This window comes from Seriola lalandi, unplaced genomic scaffold, assembly GCF_002814215.2.
Source record: "Seriola lalandi dorsalis isolate HSWRI2012SDOR001 ecotype SW California unplaced genomic scaffold, Sedor1 jcf7180002054570, whole genome shotgun sequence".
Taxonomy (NCBI): Eukaryota; Metazoa; Chordata; class Actinopteri; order Carangiformes; family Carangidae; genus Seriola; species Seriola lalandi.
In genome coordinates, this window is record NW_019525123.1 from 1168860 (window position 1) to 1185129 (window position 16270).

At 42.3% G+C, this 16270-nt stretch overlaps 1 protein-coding gene across 1 annotated transcript in view; it reads right to left on the minus strand.

Annotated features, from left to right (window-relative positions):
• The window catches only part of slco5a1 (solute carrier organic anion transporter family member 5A1), a 49485-nt gene extending 37838 nt beyond the window's left edge, over positions 1-11647 (minus strand). The window contains exons 1-2 of the mRNA XM_023416977.2: positions 11572-11647; positions 9378-10873 (exon numbers count right to left, since the gene is read on the minus strand). Coding sequence (XP_023272745.1) covers positions 9378-10338 — 961 coding nt within the window. The 5' untranslated portion in view covers positions 10339-10873; positions 11572-11647. The remainder of the gene's footprint in view (positions 1-9377; positions 10874-11571) is intronic.
• Positions 11648-16270: the final 4623 nt, after the last annotated feature.

The following is a 16270-nucleotide window of genomic DNA, read 5'->3' on the forward strand; positions in this document are numbered from 1 at the left end:
GGGGGGGTGGTACAGTAGTCAGCCAGCCAGTGAGGAACCTCTTCCATCAGCCATTTGACATAAGGCATAACTAAAGCAACACTGCGTAAAGATATGCATGAAGGATATTATTAACTGTTCTAAGCAGACATAGCTCAACCAGAGACCTATGAGAACTTCCCATCAGCTTCCAGTTTCTAGCTTGCGAGGCTTTTCCTGCGCGTCAGACGGGGTCACGGGTCCTAACTCTGACAACAAATGACCGTTTTCTGCTGATTCCGTTGCTGGCCTAAGGCATCTGGGCCTGCACCGACAGTAGGGGAGCCGCTAATCTGCTGCTGCTGACGTCTACCAGAATCCACTCGAGGGGAATGAAGGCCGGGGAAGAGTACGGCTGCACGAAGAAATCTGAAAGGCAAAATCTATTAAATCCCGAAAACCATTGTGATTTACGTTGAGTGAAACTGTTTTGGTTTTTTTTTGTTGGAGACTTTTTTTTGTACATATTTGTATTCAATTTTATTTTATTGCTTCAGAATGCATGGGCCCGGTTATACTTACTTGCAAGTCTAGTATTTTATTGTTTTGTCTTCCGACTTTTATGATGTCGATGCTGTTGAGATCGCCATTGGAATAAAAGTTGCAGTTTTTTCTGACCACCTCCCTACGATACCACTACAACAGAGACTACATGCATCTGTCACTGACTGATGCTCAACCAGGGCTAGTTATTTGTTCTCAGTAAAAGTCCATTGTGAGGCGCACCTGATAAAGCCTGCGGCAAACAGCGCTGTACGTAGCTGTTTTTATTTAATAAACATGAACTACTGAAGGCTGCTGATGTGAGTGAGCGATGATTCATTTGATTTCAGTGTCACGCTAAAGGTATTTCTGCTTTGCACGTAGCAGCCCTATTTTTAATGGTAGTCTAGAGTTTGTTTGTTTTTTTTTGTTTTGGTTTTTTTTTTTTTACAGAGGAGGAGAGACATGTTCTCACCTTCTATGCCATTGTTTGCGTTATTTATTAGACAGCTGGAAACCTCTCTCACTCTTTCTTCTTCTTCCCTTTTACATCCCTTCACTTTCTAATATCTCTCAGAAGTCTTTCACCCACTGCAGCATTTAGTCAATCCTTTTTTCTCTCTACTGAATTGTCTAATCCATCATCTTTTGGGGATTTTCCTCCTAATCCATCTTTCTTTGTGACTTTTACTCCCATTACCTTTTACATAATTTGAACAAATACACCATTTCTATCTCGTACCGAGCTAACTGCCTGTGATGGATGACTGAAAAGGGCCATTTCTTACTATTTCTGGCAACTAAAGCCCCACTGGAGGTAAAACAGCTTAAAGTGCAGGTCAGTGTGTACCTTGGAAATGTACAGAAAATGTCACGCAAGCAAGGCAACAACAAGGGACAGAGAATCCACTGTTGAGCTTGACATCCCCCCCCCACACACTTTCTGGCCGCGCTGTTAAGTCAACAACCTTAACAGGTTGAGGTTTAAAAAGGCCTTTCTGGGTGAAAATGCACCATGTTGTGGCTTTAGAGCTTTGTCAAACAGGATGAATTATTGTAGAGAGGAAGACTGGGCGCTTACCTCGGTCAGTTTACAGAAACATATGCGGTTATTATACCTACACGCGCCTCATTCTCTACTTCTGCTTTAAGGTGTACACAATCCAGCCAATCTGATCCCCAAAACGCACCAGCAGTGAGCTCTCAAATGTAGCGTCAAACACACAAGTCTGTTTCCACTCTGTGCGTTTGTCTATGTATACATATTGTTGCAGCATTTGAGAGGGTGGCAGATGATCTTTCAGCTGATTAGTGGACATGTATGAGGCATCTGGAGTGGGGGTATAACCGCAAGGCATCCTTTATCATATTTACCTCTGTTCTTCATGCCTGTATGTGTATTTTACAAATTACTGTCCTGTGTAAGTTTCATTTCCTTGGCAACAATAAGAAAACACTGGATTTACTGGTATCTTGAAGGATAAAAGGCTAAAAGAATATATATTCCTCAGATCTTATGTGATCTTAACCATGAATCTGGAACATTTTGAATCCTGTTCATGTGAATATGATCACAGTGGCCGAACACACAATAATAGCACAGTCCTGCTTTCGTTTTACAAACCGCTTGGTGTTAATGCAGGTAAGAACAGGCAAGAAAAGGACTCAACACACTCTTCTGCAGCGGTGGTGCTTCCTACACACTGTGACAAGGAGTGTATGAAGCCATTCTCCACATTGAAGGGTCAGACTTCTCACTACACACAAGCACAGATGTTCAAATGCCACTGCACGCTTGCAGGAAAACCAAGTGCACCGTTTTGCAACACAAAGCTCCACCTCCTGCAAACTCTTGCGCTCACAACCCCCAAAACCCTAAACCCACCCACCCCCAACTCCCAAGGTGCACACACACACACACACACACACACACACACACACACACACACATATATGCACACACCCCCACTGGTGCAAGCACCCTGCAAACTCAACAGCTGCTCTTCCCCATTCACACCATAGATCATCCACCAACAACTAGGCGCCCAAAATGTAAAATGCACAGGAACAAAAGCCTGAAAGAATTAGCATTAGACTAGGAGGCTTTGAAAAGTACCTGTATCCAGCTATTAAAAGAATCCTACTGTGTGCTTTTTAAGAAACTATAAGACAGCGCTTTCTCCCCAACTTCCTACTATTCCTAACATTCGCTAACATCTGCGGATGACTCTTTGTCCAAACACTGTCTCTCCAGTGAGCTATATCGCAGTTAGATGTTAGCCCATTAGCCTGCGTTATATAATGCAGAAACCAGCTTAACGCTACATTTAGTGGCGTAACAGAGCCTGGCAGAGCCGCTGTGAAGACAGATGAATGTGCACGGTGGAATTCTCCACGCTCTGTGTACGCCTGTCAGGCTGCATTTTTTTTTTTTAGCACGTCTGCATGTGTGTGCGTGTGCATGTGTGTTTGCGTGCGCAGCGGCGATCCCACAGGGTGAGGTCAGGAAACGTTTAGTGCCATCCATCTCCCTCAGAGTGAGCTCCTGTCCCTCCAGGAGCCTCAACACAGATGGGTCTGCTATGTTCAGCCGGCACAGTAGAGCAACAGCTGAAGGTCAGGAGGGGACAAACACTAATTAAAAAAATAAAAATAAAAATAAAAGGAAAAAAGAGACATCCAGTGTATTAAAACATTAATGAATGACGTACATATTATAAAAGAAATGCTCTGATTTTTTTTCCCCATTGTGAGCAAATGTTTGGATGCCCATAAGGTGAAGAGATTAGCGAACATTATCCTCATATTTGTGAACAATACCACAGCTTTTTTTTTTTTTTTATAATACTCCACATGTTCTTACACTTATGTAAATGCCATTAACACTTCTCCCTCCAGCAGCCCTGTCTCTCTCAGTCTCCATCTTTGCAGCACAGGGGTCAAGGAGAACAATAGCTGGTCCAGTACTCTGAAGGCATAAAACTAGAATGGAGGATTTTTCTTTTTTTTTCTTCATCTTTGAAGCAAAACAACAGTCCTAAAGGCTGAATCAACATGGTGGGCAGACTAAGCAAAGGAGATAAAAAGCCCCAGAGGGAGAGAAGGGAATGTAATTCAGCTTGACGTAGATGTACAGGCTGTCTCTGTTCAGTATGTGCAACTATTTGATCAACTGAGAGTTGACGCAGGTTCGATATGTCGAAGCCCAAAACATCTCAGTCAACAGTTAATTCTTTTTGGGGAATGCAGCGCCCGATAGCAACAGTACCCTCTGCCCCGATATCCATCACGGGACGTACTGCAACCCTGGCGACGGATAAACATCTGGTCATTACCGAGAACAACTTATTTCCTGACTGGACACAACATGCAAAAGGAAGGGGATGTTTTTCCTGTCACAGTGCCGATTAACTTAATCAGAGAAAAGAAAACAGGGAGGCTGCAGGTTTTGGAGCGCTTTCAGCCAGCAGAGATAAAAAGGTAAAGGACAACTCAAGTGAAGAGGGCTCTTCTTTTTTCTATATTAAAAGCTATCCATCCAGACAGAAAATGAAGTGAGAGAAAGAAAAGAAAAAATAGGATGCTAAATGCAAGTTAAGATATGTTAAAATGTGAATCGGGTTCATTTGTGAATGAAGCACTGTAACTGACAGATGCTGTTTAGGTGGTCATGTAATCCTGAGATGTTCAATAACTAGGATTCATGGCTACAGGTGGGGCAGGGAAATGTCTGAGCTCTTTGCAGTTACTATACAACATCTGGTCAAACACATAAACCAGCCTGCAGTAAAAATCAATCACTCCGAAAATGTGAATTACATATTTTTTCCACGATAAAAAAATATGAGAAATAGCAACACTCTGCAGCAGTTTCTATGCTGTGACAATTAAACCACTTCAAAGCTATTTTTGGGCCATTATTTAATTTCAACCTGAGCCCTAAAAAGCCAGGGATCAGGGAGGATTTGGTGAAACAACATGGACCAAAGAGCCAGCAAGAACAAAGAAAAAATGTCCATTTATTTCCCCGCATAGCTGAAAACAAAAGGTTTCTCATGGTTCCTGCTATCACAAAAAAAAAGCTCTTGAGGCATTTCCCCAGGAACCTTCCCACACTATCAAAACAACCCGGCCACAACACTGAAAAATAGCCACTTGTCATCGGCCGGAGAGGTTGAGCAACGACTACACTATAGCTGCTGCGCCTAAGGCCCCTGCCTCTAGAAACAAACTCCCACACCTCTCCGTCTTATTCCATCTCTCCTACTCTTCCTGCAGACAGATTTAAGAGAAGATTATCTGTAAGGAATGCAGGTTGTAGGTGTAGAGAACGAGAGCGGTGAAAAATTTTAAAAGCACAGACAGAGTCATCAGTGGCACAGGCTTCACCACAGAGGGGTGAGCGCTTCACAGGGGAGTCGTAGTAGTAGTAGTCAGAGCTGGCAGCCCCTGCAGTCTGCAGCTAAAAAGGCTGCCTGCTGCTGAGTAACCCTGAGGGCCTGCGTGGCCAACAGGACCGGGGGGGGGGGGGGGGGGGGGGGGGCAGGCTCTCTGGGGACTTGTGTGTTTGCGCCTGTGTGTGCTCAATCTGCATTTGCTTTGGCTGCTGCTGAGCAAAACAGGACACGCCATTTAATGAAATTGACTGAGTGAGCGCAGAGGGGGTGGTGCCAGGGCCTTGGCTGATGTGAATCACAAAAAAATTAAAAACAGTGAGGTTTGACTGTAAAGTAACTGTTCAACCCTAATTTTTCTCTCTAATCTGGAGGGACCACACATTGCACACACACGCACACACAAACACACTACAGGAGAGAGACTGAGAGCAACTGTTCTTTCTAAATTTGTCAGAGAGAGCAGAGAACACACCCCTTGTGCTTATGCGAGCATGTGAGTGTGTGTCCGTGTGTATCAGAGAGCGCAGAAGAAGACCAGTGTTCAGGCTGTCTCCCTGCGGGTGTTAAAGCTCTGCTCTTCCTAAACTGGGCACCACCTCTTTTTCTCCTCCTCGGTAAATACACAGTCCTCTACAGTCCCAGTGTGTCGAGCGCGGGGGGGGGGGGGGGGGGAGGGGGGGCTACGTCAGAAGGCCTCGGGTTTTCGTGAGTATCTAAGAAAACATTAATAATGCACAAGCACCAATAACACACACTGTCATCTGCGTTTGGAAAGTAGTTAATGCAGAGGCAGGGAGACAGTGTTGGCCAGGAGGAATTAATTAACCTTATCCTGCATGTAGAGAGGGCAGCATCTTTGCATACAAAGAGACTGCAAAGTCTAGACAATAAAAAAAGGTTATAAAAGAACAACAGTGCATAAACAAAGGGCTATAATAACAGAGGAAATTTCAGGTGTATTTTTAGTGCGAGCTGCGTTTATACGCCGCCTCTGAAAGGTAATGTGGACACGCAGACAGCAATCTAATCAGACCTGACTGCTCCATTCATTCCACATCAATAACAGCTTCTCAGCATCATTAGCTTGTAAATCACAGGGGCGATCGGTGGGAAAAAAAAAAAACAGAAAACAACTGCCCCCTCCTGATAACCGGAGGTCACAGTCATTGTCAAAAGTTTGGAGAGTATCATCAAATTAATGAGGAGAATCAAGATTATTGATCATTTAGATCGGTGTGGCCAAAATCAGATGGACATTGCGACAGATTGCTGGAGATTAAAGATATTCGTGAGAGACGGAGTCAACAACAAAACCAGAACATAAGACAGGCAGTGATTCAAATAAGTTTGTCTTCAGTTTATCTTTTACTATGTATAGGGCTGAAACCTCATCTAATGCGACAAGCCACTTTCACACGAGATGGAGTGGCTGCTCAAAGAAGGGCATAGACAAATGTTCACCATAGTAACACCAAGAAATGTATGTTGTAAATCTGTCAGAGCAGAAAAGAGAGACAAGGGGGAAGGAGGTGGATGTGCACACGGTGCCTACACTCCGAGACACGGGCTCCCATTTCTTACGTAGAGAACCACCATAAAAACAAAACAAAAAAAATGAAAAGATCTGCAAAGCCAAGTGATCTATACACCAATTTCACCATTGCTCACAAACTATAGCACAAGAGGTAAAGTTCAGATGCTCATTACATTACCATAGTGACGTGGGGCCAGAGTTGGGAATTGGGGTGATGGGACAGAGGGAATGCCCTACTGTGTATGTGCATGCGTAGACAAAAGATCTTGACATACTGACAAAAAAAAAAAAAAAAAAAAAAAACACATACACATACACATACACATCAACACACACACACTGTTCCTCCCTCTCCAAGGGCACCAGAAGTACCCCTCAGTGTAAATTGCAATGTCCTACAAAAGCGAGCAACTCCTCCCCTCTGAGCCGGAGCAAATTGAGATGGGGTTTACATTAATGGGTTTGGAGGGGGTGAAAAATCACCGCAAGGTAAGTGTGTGGGGGAAGCCTCCTGAAGGTTTGGGTATCTGCACAAAATGATGTTGAGAAAACATGGAAATCGGTTTGAGGGTTTCTGGGTGAGCAGGTTTAACAGTGCTGGCTCTCATTCTTCCTTGTTTGTAGATTTCTTTTTAATCATATATTTGTGTCAAAGAACAAATATTTTTGAGTGAACTGAAGGATTCCCCTCGTTTTAAATTCTCATAGCCTGTGGGTTCCATTCAAACAAACACGAAAGCAAAATGATAAATGGCGAGCAATGACCACCTGGACTCCTTCACCTGGAGGTTCATTCCTGAGAATGTCAAAAATGTACCTAAAAACACCTGAGTAATGAAACTGGAGCTCCGTTACCATGGTTATTTTGAGTGAATATCAGAAACGCAAATCAAGGAAAATTATCCCCCACTTGTCTGCTCACTCTGACATGTCTGAACATGTCGCTGTTTTTCCCAAACAACGCATTGCTGGAAGGAAACAGATTATCCCTCAGTGAATCCTCTGAAAATATCCATCAAGGTCGCTGGAGCAAGTGCTGCTCTTGATGGATATCTGTAAGAGGGGGAGGGACTCGGTGAGCCTCATGAACCCTGATGCATTTTGCTCTGGAGTACCTTGCCAAGGTGAGGGCAGAGCAAGTTGCTGTTTGAGGTTGTTTTTCCTCCTTGTTTTCCTGGCTGGTTCAATAGCTATGCTGCATTGGCTCCCTGTGACGCAGGGATCTGATCAATACCGGGTCTCGAGGGCAGCGGAGCAGCCGGCGAGAGGACTCGACAGCAAATATGCTCCATAGGCTGTGCAATGTTGTGATGAAGGGATGGTGTCAGCACTGTGGCTAATGCTGTGCAGCCATCTCAGTGTTGTTTTTTTTTTTTTTTTTCGTACAACTGAGTGCAAGCGGTCCTCCTCACACAGATGTACACAAAGATTGGCCGACATGCACATCCAACTTATGCAAATGATGCACACTGAAATAATTAGTGCACCACAATACAATTTAAGTCATTTATCAAGCTAAAACACAAACATTAAATGGTTCTAGAATCTGAAATGAGAGGATTATGTCAACGTTGAATTGAATATTTTGGGGTTTTGCACCGTTGGTCAGACAAAAGAAGCAGTTTGAATATAAAACCTAAGCTCTGTATTGTAACTTGTGATGCTTTTACTATTTTTTACATTTTCTAGATTGAATATGTAATAGATTAATCAAAAGAAATCAATCAATCATATATAGATCATATGGATAATAACCATTTGGTGGAGCCCTACGCAAAAGGTCAGTGGGACAGTTACCATCTGTGTGAGATACTGCACCAGATTGAGGGGTGCCCCATGTCCCAATAACCCAACTAAAGTGTGAAGGCAGACAGGGGGGAGATTACTTCTGCAATCATGATCTACTCCAGGAGCTATGCAGAGTATGTCATATTTATATACATGCAATAATTCATTCATCCATTCAGGGCACAACCATTAATGCCAGCAAAGCCCGATCATTCCAGATAAATTACATGATACCTGAAATGTTGAGGAGATGTCTGAGCAATTAAAGGAGGAATGCAGCATTACAGGAGTGTATATAACAATCTGCTAACATTTAAACACAGCAGAACCTTGTCTTTTTTCTGGCTAAACATGAGAGCATGTTGCTTTACTGCTGCCAGCCGTCTGCACGCACGCACACACACACTCCTCAGGACACAGCAGTATTTTGCACATGCACACACACACACACACACACACACACACACAGAGACACACAATACTGGACTATTAATCATAAGCAACCTAGTTCTGCTTCTCGCCCCACACTCCTCTCTCATGTGCTTGTGGCCCAAGGTTGACGTTGCAGTCTCTGTATTTACCTCAGTGTGGTGCAGAGGTTGCATGCTGGTGAGATTAAATCAAAAGGACAGAGAGCTGGGGTGGGTGAGTGCATTGTTGAGCCCTGCGGGTATACATACATGCACATGCACTTCCTAGTAAACATCAGCAACACCAAACCAGTCAAAAGCTGTCCTCTCAATTTATCAAAATGCAAAAATCCAATCCATTTAGAATGGAAATGATATCAGCTCATTCATAAATGTATAATTGGACAACTGATACTAACTGTGTTAGAGACCACTAACTCTAACTCAAGAGCTCTGCATCCTTCCAGTCACACACCACACTTGCATAGTTTGCACTGCGGAGCAAGACTAGTGGAAGTCAAAAAAGCAGACAGTTGTCTGTATTTATTCAAATAAATTCAGCAAATCTGGCATATGTAGAACCACCTGATTACTTTGTCCTCTAACAGAATTTCTATAACTTTTTGTAAATGTCAGTCATAAGCAAGGAAAATATAAATGTATTACAGGATGGAATTAACTTATTCTCTCTGACACACCATTAATCTAGCCTCCTGTTGAGCTGCTGCTACATTCAGGTTGGCTTACCCAGGTAGAGAGATGCATTTTCTTTCTTCACATTGTCATCCAGGTAGGTGGGCCCCAGGGTGTAGATTGGCGTTGACCCCATGCCCACAAGTATCTGGGCACAAATGAACAGAGCCACATACAGGTTGTGCTCATTGCCCTCCTGGTCGCGAGGGCATGATGAAACGTCGAGCAGGTCACGCCCACTGTTGTTACCACTCTGACAGAGGCCTTCGTGACCCGCTGATGAGTTCATCTCCTGGATCTGGTAGGGTGGTGAGATGAAGTGGGGCAGGGAAAACAACGCCGCCCCAACAGCGATGACCACACCACCCACAGCCAGCCAGCGTGGCCTCTGACCTCTGCCGCCGAAGTAGGAGATGAAGACCACCACCAGCAAGCTGCCGATGTCGAAACAGCTGACCAACAGGCCGGACTCTGAGCTGCGGAGACTGTAACGCTTCTCAATGGTGGTGATGACGCTGCTCAGGTAGCCTGAAACCATCAGGGACTGAATGAAGGTCAGGTAGCACATGCAGAACAGGAAGCAGCGCGAGTCCCTCAGGATGACCCGCACATACTTCCTGGCTGGGATGTGAATAAGGCGGGTAAGAGAGAAACCAAGTTTTTTGCCTCCAGAGCCAGCCCCCCTGTGACCCTCCACAGGCAGAGAGCTGCTGAGTCCCACCATGCTTGAGACAGAGGGGGAGAAGTCTGTCCTGGAGGAGGGGGACTCTGCTTGGCTCGAGTCTGGGGTTTTAGGCTGGAGCTCGCTGCTCTCGTCCACGGCCACACAGGTGTGGTTAGTGTTGACAAGCCGAGGCTCCGCCGCCTTCCGATCCGGTTGACAGGGTCCATTCAGGATGGGTAAGCTTTTGGACTTGAAGCAGTTCTCTGGGTCCATGTACTGGTCCTGGAGCTCACGGATCTCCAGAGACTCAGACAGGTCACTCCCCGTTTCATCATTGTCCGACGAAGTCATGGCGCAGCTGGACTTTCAGGTTCCTTCGGCTCCTGGCTGTGCTGACAAGTCAGTCAGTAACTAGTGCCACATGAGGACACGGTGGAGCTGCTGCAGGGCTGGATGCTTGAGTAAAAACTCTGCCCTGCCAGTAAGGACTTGGGCGGACTGAGCCCCTCTAGTTATGTGCATGTTTTATTCCACATCTCTATTTACAGCAGCGCTGTTCTGTCACAAAAAGCCTGTATCTCAGCACAACATCAGGGCCAAAATATCCTTGAAAGCCACTAAACAATGACAGTGGTAGCTTGACTGAATACAGAAGAACATCAACTTCTTTCGTTAAACACTTAAGAGTATTGGCTATGGAGTGATTTGTTTACAGTAAATAGCCGATAAGGTTATAAAACATGTAAATAATAAAAAAGGAGCTGTCTTTACAATGATCCCATAATTTAGGATCCCATGTTGATGTTGATTTTATGGCTCTTTGTTAGATAGCAACCTTGATTCAGTGGGTTTTTTTGTTTCCTTTGTCCCATAGCTGTGCAGCATCCTAGAAAGAAGATAAAAACATGAAATGAAAACATTAGCAAATATCAAAAAAGGTTGTCACTTTCAAATATATAAGTTGTATATCTACAATATCTAAGGCTTTTTTTCCCCCACTTCTGGCATTCTGGTAAATATGTCCACACTGGATTAAACTGGTCCCTTCATATCGCTAAATTGCTAGACACTAGAAAAATAGTCCATCAAAAAACATCAAATAACCAACACGAACAAACCCTGAACTGAGCTCCGTCAGGTTCTCATCTAAAAATGTGGAACCAGTAGCGTTTGCAGCCTGTTTGCAAATGTCTGAGTATTGTGGAATGTCTTTTGTTTTGATCTGATTTTATGTGGAGTTCTTTTTGTTTGTCGTTGTTTTCTTCCTATGGACCACCCCACGAGCAATGTCCTTAATAAATGAATGAAAAACAACTGTATGGGTGTCACACTGTCGCAGCGCTTATGGCAAAATAACACCCAGCTTTCCTTTGTCAAAACGAGAAATATACCAAGAGAACAAAAGACCACGCTGTCCACAAACGTCTCAGTTATCACTTTGAAAAGAAATGAAACCCCGATTCAACACGAGACATTTCTGAAATTAAGCAATAACAAGTCTCGGGCTTCGAATACAACGACAAGTAATATTATTTGACATAACTTCTAGGAAAGGCTGGAGGTGTAGAAGGCTGTAATACTCACACAGGACAGAGGGAGGTAGCCTGTTGTTCTCGCGGAGCGGCCACTCACTGAATGAAATCTGTTAGATGTGGATGGCTGCTGGTGCTTGTGGGCAAGTGATGCCTTAAATGACTGTCGGATATTGTGAAATTCGGAGTCCAGCGCATCGAGAAAGTGAAAAAAAAACTGGAAATGTGTCCAATTTTGAATACGTCAACTCACGAGATTAGAAAAAAAAATTAAAACGTGAAAAAGTGATGATTAGTCGATTTAATTTAGTAGAAAAATATATTCGTTAACGATATTACCCATAAAAACCCAAATATCCATAACTCAATGTAGAACTACGATACTTGTTCTGAAATGTAAAAACAATCAACATTCACATCTTTTGGTCTTATTTGTCGTTACTTTTCACGAGACACACAACTATACGACAAGTTTTGTTTACAACATTCAAGCTACGAGGTAAAACCCAATTAGGAGAAGGCAACTTGAACGCAGCAAATCGTGGGGGTGAATTGTTTTTCTCATCAGCCACATTGGGACTTGTAGTTTCTTTCGTGAGCCAAACGTGCGTTCACGTTCCTGTTTAATTATATGGAAAACGGAGTTTGAGTTACAACGATTCTATGAGACTTGAGCCACACTGAACGCTTCTGCAAACGTTACTGCGTTAATATCTTCATTCAGCTCATTTCAATTACAATGACTGTAGGACTTCATATACCAACATGCTCAACAGCCCATATGTTGGCTTGTTTAGACCGCTACGTCATCTAGACAGCTGGGACCGTTGCTGACCCAGCAGTGATTGACTGGTCACAGGCTCATATAGACAATGGGCTCTGTGCCCGGCAGTCCTCTGACGCAATAAATCGAAAAAAAAAAAAAAAAAAAATGTAATGGAGTCAGTTTATTTCTTTAGAGAATACTAGTCTACCTCTCAGTATATAACCTCCTAAGACCCGAACTCTTGCATGGCGTGCATTTTTAATTTCTCTTTGCTATTTAGGCTGATTGGGACCTGAGAAAAATGATGTCCACATATGAGGACATTAGTTTTAAATTTCGATTACTGAGTGGCAGTATAATATCCTCATATGTGGTCACCAGGCCCTTGTTGAGAAAAAGTTAATATTGTGGTCTAGAGAACCCAAAATGTGAGGTCCACATATGTGGACGCCAGGTCCTAGGAGGATAATGAAAAGTGCTTCAATTGAAACAGCACACTGAAGGTGGCAAAACCAAATTATGTCACCTCCCCCACCTGTGATGGAGAAATAGTTAAATGCAGTTTTTAACATTCTAATGACATATATTCATGTTATAGGATACAATCAACACGATTGTAAATTATATGTAGACTAATCTTATAAGGAGGAAAAATATCAATTTAATGATCAACATTGTGCTTGATATTGATTCTTTTTTTTCTAATGATCATTGGAACACCTCTGAGTACATTTATAGGGTAAAAAGAATTCTGTAAAATGTAAATGAAAAAGTATTAATTTCATATTTGTCATTTGCACGTCTCAATAAACATTTTATTTTTTAGGTGGTAAAATTCTACCGAATTAAGACTTCAAAGAAAATATCTGTGCTGACAGAAAATAAAATATATCTTTTTTTAGAGAGAGGGTTGACTCCCAGTGCTTGTCAAAGGGATGGATGACTTTCCCCAAGGTCATTAATTCATTTCCTGGTCTAGGGAGGCCGATGATCAATCCTGCTCCTGCTCCTCCTCCTCTCATTCTGATCCTCTTTGGTTCCTCCTCGGAGGAATAGCATTTGACAGACGCTTAAATGTCAAATGTCTGCTTCACCAACCCAAATGGGTATGTGCATGAGCATACTATTTTTGTGATGTATTCAAACACTCAAACCAAACTTTTTTTTATCCTAAAGTGACACACAAGATTATCCTTTTTCCCACAGTGTACAGGCTTATGCAGGCTACTGTCTCCTTGGTGTCTAAGAGACAATGACTGTCTCTCAACAGTCAACCAACAGGGATCAATGACAGGCCTCATGGTCCATCGTAAAGGTCTCCGTCTCTTCTGTTCAAGGATTTTTCATCTCTGTCTCCGGCTATCAGCACTGCAGGCTGATCAATATCACAAACCACCATGAATGCATAATGGCATAAAGGGATATGTGGAATTACTTAACAGACAACTGCACTGAATCATTGCAGTAAGTTGTTGTATTTCTGCAGGTATAGCTAAAGTAGGGAGTCTGTCACAGACGTGAAACTCTTTTTGAATAGTTCTTTATTTTGTGCAAGTTGTTCCCGTTGGTGAAAATAGTTTGAAATGCTTAGAGTTTAGGTGTTTAGGCATGGTGCATTTGCAATTCAAGGACCCCATTAAATACTTCCCAATGTGTATAAAGATGTTTTTATTTTTTATTTTCTTTCTTTCAAAGAGCCAATTCCAAGTCAGAAAAACCACAAAGATCAAAGATCTGAGAATTTTGTGTCACTGGTAAGAGCATGTGATTCCAGTCAGTCATAAAGCATCACTGAGTGATAAGGGTTGAAACAACACACAGACTTCAGTTTTCCCTGGAGATGTCTCATTTTTGTTCAAACCCAAAGTTACATCAGAATAATTTGTAACTCAAATAGATTTTCTACAAGTAGTGAGTTTGAAAATCAAATCAAATCAAACCACAATATGCAGGCGCCTTGAAATTGCCCCCTATTCATTAGTTGACCTGTGAGGCAACAAGTGCTTCAGTAGGTGACATTATGTGTAGAAATATAGATTCTTTAGTATGGATTTCCTTTGAACAATTGCAAACTCAATTTGCACACATAATCCATATTATATCTTAGTGACTGTTGCTGGGAAGGTCTGGTTTTCGCACCCGATCAGGGTCACCATATGGAAAGTGGTGTTGATAGAGATTCAGTGACTTCCTCAAGGACACTACAGTAAGACAGATTCCTGAGCCCGGCTTTTCAAATTAAAGGACAAACCCCACACTTCACCACTAATGCTCCAACATATCGCTGTTGCTCTAATCGTTTGTAATCAAGTAGAAGGAGTTGAAGAAGTTTAAGCTGAATAAGCATATGAATGAGCAAAGCACTGTATATATATTCCTTTCCCACAGCAGATTTTATCATTTTTTTTTGCCAGCCAAATGTCACGGATTTGGAGAAGATAGGGAAGTTATACTGTTAGCCCACAGACATTTAGTTAGCCCATGACCTTTCTTAAAACAGAGAGAGAGAGAGAACGTGGAGACTTCACGGATGACAGGAACAGCCTTTTCCAAAGGTTAATATGTTCATGCCTTCTCAGAAATAGTTTCCGCGGAGTTCTGTCCAGTTCGGCATCAGAGGAATTTGTCCTGAATGCACTATCAGAAGAACAAAACATGTCTGTATATCGTACAGAAAAACAAACAGAAAAAACTTCCCATGTGAACGAGTGAATCGGGACAATAGATGCTGAACAAGCAGGCCTGCATTTTTAAAGGGGGGACTGCTACAAAGCTTTCCTTCATATCTAAATGTTCCCACACTCATTGCCAGTTGTTATTGTTATTGTTATATTGCATTTCTCATATACCAAGCAATAAAACACACAACAGCTTGTTAGAACCACTGTAAAACAGTTTATTACTCATAAGGGGTCAGAAATCAAACGTACTTAAAATATCAATATTGTATGGCAATATTCCAACGGGTGTTACGCAGAAACTGGTCATTCCCTGTTGAACTGGCAGTGCAGCCAGTGATAACTCATTATAGTGATAAAATCCTCCACTGTGACCATTTAAATATGCTCTAATGAAGTGTTACAGAGAGAAAATTCAATCAAAGAGTAAACTCAAACTAAGGGCAGAGTAGGAGGCCGTGGATGTAATGCTCTTTGTAATATTTATGACGTGACGGAGCCGTGTGGTGAACTGAACTCTGATTCCACAAAGAGAGAGAGAAATACAACACCACCCTCTACTGCACAGACTCATACGGTGGAGCCAGGACCTGCAGTGTGGTTGTATTTTTTACTCATGACCAACAGATGGTGCTTTATCCTCAAGAGTCAAGAGCTTGTTGGGGCTCATCACGTGCAGGTCGCGAGATTGCTGAATTAAAAAAACAAATTTTGCAGGTTACATCAAAGATTACAGTGTTCATTATATGATTCCAAGCAAAGACAAAATCTACCTTACTTTATTTTACTTTTTACTTTGTCTCTTTTTTTTTTTTTTTTTTAATGGGTCACTGATTTTAGATGTGAAGATTTAGTTTAATTATCATGTAACTCAGCCCATGGAAACTGTTGCGTAATGTCTTCCATGGCTCTGCAGCTCACCAGGTTTTCACAGATTGGGTTTAAGACTTTTATTTATATATTTTTTTTAACAGAAACCTACTGTTACAAGCTGCTGCGAGAAAGGAGTTGGATTGATGTGAGTGCACTGTAACAAAAGATGCTTTCTCTGTCTCTGCTGCATTCATTTTGACCATTCTTTTCAAAATATGTCTCACACGTACCTGAGTTTTGTGAAAGTGCAATAATGTAGCGCTCCTTTAAATTCATTGGCTTTTATTTTTAGTAGAAAAAGCGTTCGGACTGCTTTGACACATTTAAAAAAAAAAAATTATTTAATGAATTTATAAAAGCTTGACCCTTGAAACTGGCTATACTCTGAGATATTTTTTCCATTATGGGACTTTATATTATTCAACAGTGGGTGA